This window comes from Nicotiana tomentosiformis, chromosome 10 (assembly GCF_000390325.3).
Source record: "Nicotiana tomentosiformis chromosome 10, ASM39032v3, whole genome shotgun sequence".
Lineage (NCBI taxonomy): Eukaryota > Viridiplantae > Streptophyta > Magnoliopsida > Solanales > Solanaceae > Nicotiana > Nicotiana tomentosiformis.
Window position 1 is genome coordinate 77,458,758 of NC_090821.1, and position 9,905 is coordinate 77,468,662.

The following is a 9,905-nucleotide window of genomic DNA, read 5'->3' on the forward strand; positions in this document are numbered from 1 at the left end:
TTTTAACCTTTTTTTATGATTTATAATATTTGATATTTGATTTTTTCAGATATCAAAATATAATTAATTTTTATATTTTAAAGTTACCTTTATTTTAAATGAACAAATTAAAATTAATATAATAAATTTTATTATTAATTAATGATAAATTCTTTAATATATGTAAAAATAACCAAAAAAAATTAATTAAAATATACTAGAAGAAGTAATAAATTTGATTCTAAAGAAATTTAATTTTGAGAGACCTGAATATATGGCCACGCTTATCCACGTGATATCCCCAAGCTGCTGTTGCTTTGGGAAAAGAAAGCGTTCTATCGAGCATTCACACGCATCCGTACATTGCATATTTGCATGCATGCAAAATGAGGGTGTCACCTTTTCTTCTTCAAGAAATTCTGATAAGCATGAGTATGGTGATTAAACTCAGAGATGAATCTAGCTTGTAATCTGTAGCTTTACAAGAATTCATTAACTTTTAAAATAAATAACTTTTATTTCGGTTCTTATATATATATTAAGAAATTTATTAAAAATATATAAATATTTGATTGTGAAGTATCGTATATTAGCTTGAATTCATTGTATGAATCCATAAACTTTAGACAAGAGGGGTTACTCTGATGGTAAGCAACCTTCACTTCCAACCAATAGATTGTGAGTTCGAGTCACACCAAGAGTATGGTGGAGAGTTCTTGGAGGGAAGGATGCCGAAGGTCTATTGGAAACAGCCTCTCTATCTCATGGTAGGAGTAAGGTCTGCGTACACACTACCCTCCTCAGACCCCACTAATAGAATTATACTGGGTTGTTGTTATAATCCATAAACTTTAAATTCAGGATTCACATTAAATCAGACCTTATCCTCTATAAAGTAAAGACAAAATTAACTCTCTAATATAAATGGTAGTCGTGTTAGGAGAGCCAACAGTGATTCGTAGGAGTAATAATCTACCAAAATCATATAGCTAGTGATATGCCAGGTGGTAAAGGAGGCGGAGGGGGTGGTGGCAAAGGCGGAGGTGGTGGTGGTGGTGGAGCTGGTAAAGGTGAAGGGGGAAGAAGTGCTAAAGGAGGCGGCGGTGGTGGTGGCTCTGCCAAAGGGAGTGGTGGCGGCAGCAGCGGTGGTGGTGGGGCAATGAAAGCTCCCGGTGGCGGAGGAGAATACATTTCGAGGGCTGGTTTTGAGAGTAACCCACAGGGTTACTTCTCAGGTTTCCACTCTGGAGAAAAGGGCAAATGAGTGCTTATATAATAAATAATACTACTTGAATACTCCTACTAGTAAGTAATAGTATGTCTATGACTTAGTGTGTGTGTGTTCTTTTTTCTATTTTCTTTCTTGTTTTTATATGTTGTGTAAGATTTCTTTCGTACGTTGTCTGGTTCTACAGTGATTTATATTTAATATATTGGACTAATATTGCAGCACATAAGAAGTTCCACAAAGTACAAAACAGTGTATATATGTTGATGTCCGATGCAAAGTAATGAATGGAGTAATAGTATATACAATTCATGATCGTTTTGTTTTTTTTTTGAGTTCGATTTAGCTCGAAAATGCTTAATACTTTCAAGCTGAATGGCCAATCTTCAATTGTTACAAAGACCATTTCCTCTTTATATATACCTGATTGTGTTTATACGGATTAATATAATAAGGGATAATTCATATAGTAATCTATATTTTACTTGTTTGGACTTGATGCAAATCGGGTAAACGAGAATTAAAGCTGAATGGCCAATTGGCCCAATTCTTCAACTGTTACAAGCAGTGGCCGAATAAATTTTTTTTTTTTTTGAAGGATAAGCACTTTTTGAACCCTTCTCACTATAATAATTGAAGTTTTTCGTACTACAGCTTGCATATACCAAAAGAAATTATTTTTATCCTTTTTGCACAGTGTAATTTTTCCAACGAATGCACTTATTCTGACGCTAGTTACAGGGACAGTTTCCTCATTACACCCGATTGACTATTGTAGGATAAAAAAGTACAGTTTAGTATTTTTATCAAAAATTAAAAGAGAACGATTTAGCTATACGATTGATTGTGACATATGAAATTTTTTATCTTGATACTAATATTCTTTTTCTTTTTTCTCTCCTTCTCATAAGTAATAAAACTTGTACCCAAGGGCGATCTATACAGAGGAATGGGATGGTACATTACCCCGCTCGAGTAAAATTCCATGTAAGCACCGTACTTCACAAAAAAACGTTACAAAAAACAAACAAAATAAAGAACGGCACCCCAATAACAACGTGATTGTAGGTGCCATTGTCAAAGTTCCCCATGCTAGGCTTTAGGCCCAAGATCGATACCCATTTTTCACATTAACAGAAGCTTAGCTTTGCTTTTTCTCTTTGACGACTTCTTTCCTCTTACCATTTTCTTTTCTCTTTCTTAATTCTTTTTATTTTCATTCTTGTATTCCCACTCTAAATACAATTATTTATTTAAATTGTAAAAGTATATTTACTTCTATTTCTTTTTCTAGATCTCATCAAAATATTTATTTGAATATGCTTTGGATATTATTTTTTCGTTTTTATCTAGTTAATATTTTTTTTCTTGATTTCAAATACAAAATCAAACATTTTTAGTTTGGTTATCATATGTTTATTTATGCACAAAAAATCTTGTAAAGCAAACCAAATTAATTCAAAATGAATTGAATCACACAAATTAATTTAAAACTACACGAACCGACCAGATGAACATCCTAATTCAACTTCATTGACTAGCGATAAGTTCAAATTGGATACAACGGCACCCGTAGCCATTAGATCCTAGATTCGCCTCTGCTTATACCGTGTATTTTTTTTGTTCATTTTGTTAAGTAATCTATTCTCTCAAAAATAAGGACAAGGGCATTGAATAAATTAAATTGTGCAATTCTCTTTTCTTAAAGTTATCAAGCATTGCAACAAGTGACTGGAGTGATGAAATTTTGTAATGATATCAAGTTATTAACTTCTAGAATCAGGTTATATTATTCTAAGTTCCTATTATCTTATAATTAAACTTTTACATCTGGTAAATTTTACTTATATGTGTATATTGCTTTTTATTGAATATTAGAATTCAAACGTATCAACTAAAAATACAAATCGGATTACTCAAAATATACACAAAAAAAGAGAGGATAAAAACTGAGCTTCAATACAATCTCAAAGAAGGAGCACATAATTCAAATAGCATGTAACAATTAATGTAGGAATTCAAGAATTAATATTTGACACATAATAGGAGAGAAACAGTTATTATAATAATTAATTTATGATTTAAAATAATTTATGATTTTTCAAGTAAGCAGGCAAATAATTAATTTGACGACGTATAGACACTCGTCACCTCGCCTATACGTCGTTCACATGCAATTCACATAACAATTAAATTAAGGGTTCTATTCCCTTAAGTCAAGGTTAACCACGACACTTACCTCGCTTTGCAAATTCTAATCAATTATTCAACCACAGCTTTCCCTTTTAAATTTTTCCCGAAATCTTCAAATCTATTTACAACAATTCAATATACTCAATACGAATCATAGGAATTAATTCCATATGAATTTACAAATTTTCTTGATAAAAATTTAAAATTCATTAAAATATTCGATAGTGGGACCCACGTCTCAAATCTCAAAAAAACATATGAAGTCCGAACACCCATTCCAGGATGAGTCCAACCATACAGAAATTATCCAATTCCGATGTCAAATAAACCTCCAAATCTAAATTTTTTGTTTTTGGAAACTTTTACAAAATTTCCAATTTCTTCCATCTAAATACGAAATAAATGATGAATATAGGCTTAGATTTATGTAATACAATCACTATATGATAAAGAACACTTACCCAGTTCGAAATCGTGAAAAACTCCTTTGAAATCGCTCCTAAGCCTAGTTCTAATTGAGGATTTGTGAAAAATGGAAAAAATCCCGTTTTGGTTCTGTTTTAAGTCATAGGCGTCAGGCCTTCTTCGCGTTCGTGAAGGGCCTGTCGCATTCGCGATGAGTAGCAGTCCGTGGCTTTCGCATTTGCTAAAGCTTTTCCCCCCTGGCCTTCGCGTTAGCGAGGCATTGCTCGCGTTCGCGCTGAAGGAATGATCAACCCTCCCCCAGCTGTGCCTAACACTACGCGTTCGCGAGGAGCTGGTCGCGTTCGCGAAGGGTAATGCCCCCATCGCTTCGCGTTCGCGAAGAAGAAAACTTCAGCTGTCCAGTTTACTCTTCGCGTTCGCGATAGTACCTTCGCAAACGCGAAGAAGGACATGCAAGAACACCTGCTGCAGCAAAATACCATATTTTCAAAGTCCAAAACATCCCGTGGCCTATCCGAAACTCACCCGGGCCCTCGGGGCTCCAAACAAAACATGCACACAAGTCTAAAAATATCATACGAACTTGCTCGCGAGATCAAATTATCAAAATAACACATAGAATTAGGAATTTAGCACCAAATCAAAGGAAGTTTTCAAGAAAACTTTAAAACTTATATCTTTACAACCGGACGTCTGAATCACGTCAAATTAACTCCGATTCTCACCAAATTCAGCAGACAAGTCATAAATATTATAGTGGACCTATACCGGGCTCCAGAACCAAAATACGGACCCGAAGTCAATAAGTCCAACCTCAGTAATTTCTTAAAAATCATTAAGCTTTCAAGCTTTTAATTTTTCATCAAAATTCCATATCTCGAGCTAGGGATCTCGGAATTCGATTCCGGGCATACGCCCAAGTCCCAAATCACGATACGGACCTACCAGAATTGTCAAAACATTGATCCGGGTCCATTTGCTAAAAATATTGACTAAAGTCAACTCAGTTGAGTTTTAAAGCTCTATTTCACATTTTAATCTATTTTTCACATAAAAACTTATCGGAAAATTGTACGTACTGCACACGCAAGTCGAGGAATGATAAATGGTACTTTTCGAGGTCTTAGAACACAAAATTACTTATTAAATTTAAAGATGACATTTTGGGTCATCACAAAAAATGACAAACACCCAATTTTATGTATTTTGTCCAGCGTTTTCGCATCTACGAACTAAATGTTTCGCATCTGCTGCGAACCAAGGCAGTCAGATAGAGGACCGCATCTGCAGACCTTCACATCGCAGATGAGACTGTGCAGAAGCGCAAGGGGAGCCGCAGAAGCGTGAAACGAGCATCGCATATGCGCCCCAAGCTTAGCAGAAACGAAGCTTCTCCTTGAATTCAAAGTCGCAGAAGCGACACTGTCTCCGCAGAAGCGACCACGCACCTGCGGCCAAAATTGCGCAGGTGCGACGCACCAGAACCAGACCTGTGTTCTTAAACAAAAATGGTTTGAAACTCGTCCGAAACTCACCCGAGCTCCTCGGGACCTCGTCTGAATATTCCAACAAGTCACGTAACATAATACGGACTTAGACGGGATCTTGTAATACGTCAAACGACGTTGAAACTACAAATCACAACTCGATTCGGACTTATGAGTTTATGAAATATTTAATTCTATAACTCGTGCCGAAACATGTCAAATCAATCCAGAATAACCTCAAATTTTGTAAGTAAGTCCCAAATGACATAACGGAGCTATTCCAACTTTCGGAATCGAAATCCGAGCCCTCTATCAATAAAAGTCAATTTGTGGTCAAACTTTGAAATCTTTAAACTTTCAAACTTCTAATTTTCAATAATTGGCGATAACTCAAGTTAGGGACCTCCAAATTAAATTTCGGGCATACGCCCAAGTTCTAAATTACGATACGGACCCACCGCGACCGTCAAAATACTGATCCGGGTCTGTTTGCTCAAAATGTTGACTGAAGTCAACTTAAGTGAGTTTTAAAGCACTATTCTCTCATTTTTATTAATTTTTTCACATAAAAGCTTTCCGAAAAAAATATACAGACGGCACATGCAAATCGAAAAATGCTAAATGGTGCTATTCGAGGTATCGGAGCACATAATTGAATATTAAATTTAAATATGACCTATCGGGTCATCACAAACAGTCTTGTTTCGATATTCTTTTGACTTTTGAGTGGTTGTTATACACCTATAAAAGCATTTGACGTTCAAATACCGTTTGGTTGTTATAAATAAAAGTTATCCAAAAATCAATTATTTTTCTTTTTTTAATGTTACATATAAAAAATAAGAAAATTGTTCAAATTTAAAATCTCAAAATATATGCATATTTTACTAGTTAAATATTGAAGAAAGCTAATACGTTATTAATAAATTCATAACTAACATATAAAGATTTAAACTCTAAGACAGGCATTTTAAAGCTACCTAAAAAAATAAATTCTTTCAAAATTGATGGAAGAACTTTATAATTGTAGCTTGTTTCATAGATTTCAGTCTCTTACTAGCGCTATAATGTTTGAATTGGCAAAGATTCAAGTCACGACCCAATTTCATCTATAGGTCGTGATGGCGCCCAACACTACAGCTAGGCAAGACAACAAATAAATTAAACATATATCAATTATTTTCAGAATAATTTTCTAAGAAATTTTATTATTTTTCTAGCAATATTAAGAAATTAGAAAAGATACCGATTAACTTAAATCCAAGAAAAACATAATACAATTTCAAATTCTACCAATGTGTGTGCCAAGACCTAGTGTCACAAGTGTATGAGCATCTAGTAGATATACAAAACCTCAAATACTATCTGAAATAAAAATAGACAGAATGAAAAATACGAGATACATTGGTAGCTGCAGAACGGCTCAGAAAGGCAGCTCACTACTATGCCCCTGTATAACGTGGGTGTAAGACGATAGGTCCCCCACTAGTACTTGCCTCAGGTCCTGCACAAAAAGTGCAGCAAGTGTAGTATGAGTACGCAAACAACGTGTACCCAGTAAGTAACAAGCCTAATCTCGATGTGGTAGCGACGAGATGGCCGACATTGACACTCATTATGGGTCTATAATAATAATTGAAATAAAACTAGATATCTAAATCAGCATGATTCATAGAATTTACAATACTTTATTTAGCCAGCAGAAATAATTAAATTTCTTCAAATGCAACAATTCTCAATATATTAATTAAATTCCTTCAATTCCAATAAATTTTCAATTTATCAATTAGTCTCATTTACAGGAATAACAATAATTCCTTAACAAACAGGAATAATAATTCTTTAAATTCCAAAGATTTCTAATTTATCAATTAGCTTCCCAAGCTGCAATAAACTATCAAAGTATCGTGTAATTATTATTATTAAGCACGATTTCTGCCGTGGTCGTACGACCCGATCCAGAGTATTGTGTACACTACCGAGGGACGTGTGGCACGATACATAGATGCATCTATCCTGCCGAGGCGTTCGGTCGCTCCACAAGAAAGGAGGACATTTTCTTATGTACCTCCGGAATGAGAGTATATTTATTATAAGATAAATTCAGAAGAACAATTTATCTTAACAATTAATTAATTTAAACAGAAAATCAAGTATATGAGATTTTCATCCTTTAATATTTTTATCTAACAATTCACAATATATATATATATATATATATATATATATATATATATATATATATATATATATGTGTGTGTGTGTGTGTGTGTGTGTGTGTGTCACGACCCAAAACTAACCCCTGTCGTGATGGCGCCTATCGTGGAACTAGGCAAACCGACTCATTTCCAAAACAACCCGATATTTTCATTTTAAAGATAATTCCAAGGTTATTTAACATAAAACCTCCATTTAAAGAGTTCAAATCAAAGAAAAACAGAAGTGCGGAAAAGAAAATCCCAACATCGGGGTGTCACTAGTAATGAGCATCTGCTACAATCTGTCTAACAATATCAAGGCTAACTCAGCCTGGAAAATAGCTAAATACAACTAGAGGAAGATAAGAGGGAGAAGAGCAGGGGCTGCGATTGCCAAACAGCTACCTTACTATCTCCAAGAAAATCTGCAACCAGAACATTCAATAATCGCTACCGTGTCCAGCTACACCTGAATCTGCACACAAGGTGCAGGGAGTAACGTGAGTACGCCAACTCAGTAAGTAACAACAATAAATAAATACTGAGCAGTAGTGACGAGCAATAAAGCACATAACATTCATATCATGAAATCTCAGTAAAGTACAACATGCTTTAAAAATCAGTGTTTGAATCAAATTTTCTCGTTTAAACCCGGTTCCAGTAAAAATCATATAAAGATATTTTTCCAACAGTTTTTCAAACAAAGGCTCAATGCAAAGGTGAGCAAAAATGATGAAATCATAAACAGCCCCTCGGGCAAACCTCATAGTCACTCGTGCCACTCGGGCATACCTCACAATCACTCTTGCCACTCGGGCATACCTCACAATCACTCTTGCCACTCGGGCATACCTCACAATCACTTATGCCTCCCAGTCACTTAGCATTCGACACTCGGCACTCACACTCAGTAGGTACCTGAGCTCACTGGGGGTGTGTACAGACTCCGGAGAGGCTCCTTCAGCCCAAGTGCTATAATCTGCACGGACAACTCACATGCTATAATAATAAAGTATGCTGCAGGTGGGCAGCCCCGATCCACACTCATCCTCACAATCACGCCCTCGGCCTCACTCAGTCATAAATATGCTGCAGGCGGGCAACCCCGATCCACACTCATCCTCACAAATCAGGCCCTCGGCCTCACTCAGTCATAAACCTCTCAAGCCACTCGGGCAATTCAGTAAAACAGGGCATTAGGACCAAAATATTTATATGCATCAAAGAAGAATCATAAAATTGAGTTATGCGGTAAACAAGTATAAACATGACTGAGTATAGATTTTCAATCGAAAATAATGAGAGGATGGTAAGAAACAACCCCTAAGGGTCCAAACAGCATTGGCGCAAGGCCCAAACATGGCATTCAGCCCAATTTACAGAAATTCTTTCTAAAACATATAAGTATCAAATGGTTTCAACAAAGTATGTAACTTTACAGTTGCTACGGGATGGACCAAGTCACAAATCCCCAACAGTGCACGCCCACACGCCCGTCACCTAGCATGTGCGTCACTTCAAAATAGTAGAATGATACGAAATCCAGGGTTTCATACCATCAGTACTAGATTTACAATCGTTACTTACCTCAAACCGTGAAATTATTATTCTACAATGCCCTTTCCTCGTGAATTGTCTCCAAACGCCTCGAATCTGGTCATAAATAATTCGTTTCAGTCAATAAAATTCATTGGAATTAATTCCACAAGATAATAATGATTTTCCATAAAAATCCAAAAATTAGCTCAAAAAAATCGACCGTGGGGCCCACATCTCGGAACTCGACAAAAGTTACAAAATCCAAAAATCCATTCAACCACGAGTCTAACCACACTAATTTTACAAAACTCTGACCCCAACTCGACCCTCAAATCTTCGATTTAAACCAAGAGGGTTTTCAAAATTTTCCAACTCAATTCACCAATTAAATGATAAAAACAACCATGGATTCGGGTAATTTAACCAATATTGAGTTAAGAACACTTACCCCGTTGTTTCCTCTGAAAATCACCCAAAATTCGCCTCACTTCCGAGCTCCAAATCGCCAAAAACTGAATATGGGACGAAGTCCCATTTTCAGAACTTAAACTCACTGCCCAGACTTTTCTTCTTCGCGAACGCGGTCAGTGCCTCGCGTTCGCGAAGCACAAAATAGCTCCCGTCCAAATTCCTCCTTCGCGAACGCGACATCACCCTCGCGTTCGCAAAGCACAAAATGCCTATGCCTCAATGCCTTCTACGCGAACGCATTCGAGCCACCGCGAACGCTATGCTTCTTTTCCTCTCACTACGCGAACGCGACACCCCCTACGCGAACGCGTAGACCAATTGCCTGAGGTCTTTGGCTGCTTCCTCTCTTCTTCGCGAACACGTAACACCTCCCGCATCTGCGAT

At 36.3% G+C, this 9,905-nt stretch overlaps 1 protein-coding gene across 1 annotated transcript; it reads left to right on the forward strand.

The window, feature by feature from the left end:
- Positions 1-901: 901 nt before the first annotated feature.
- On the forward strand, positions 902-1,706 carry LOC104115549 (glycine-rich cell wall structural protein 1.0-like). The gene has a single exon (XM_009626217.4). It carries the CDS (start codon positions 977-979, stop codon positions 1,241-1,243), a length of 267 nt encoding a protein of 88 aa, XP_009624512.2. The 5' UTR covers positions 902-976; the 3' UTR covers positions 1,244-1,706.
- Positions 1,707-9,905: the final 8,199 nt, after the last annotated feature.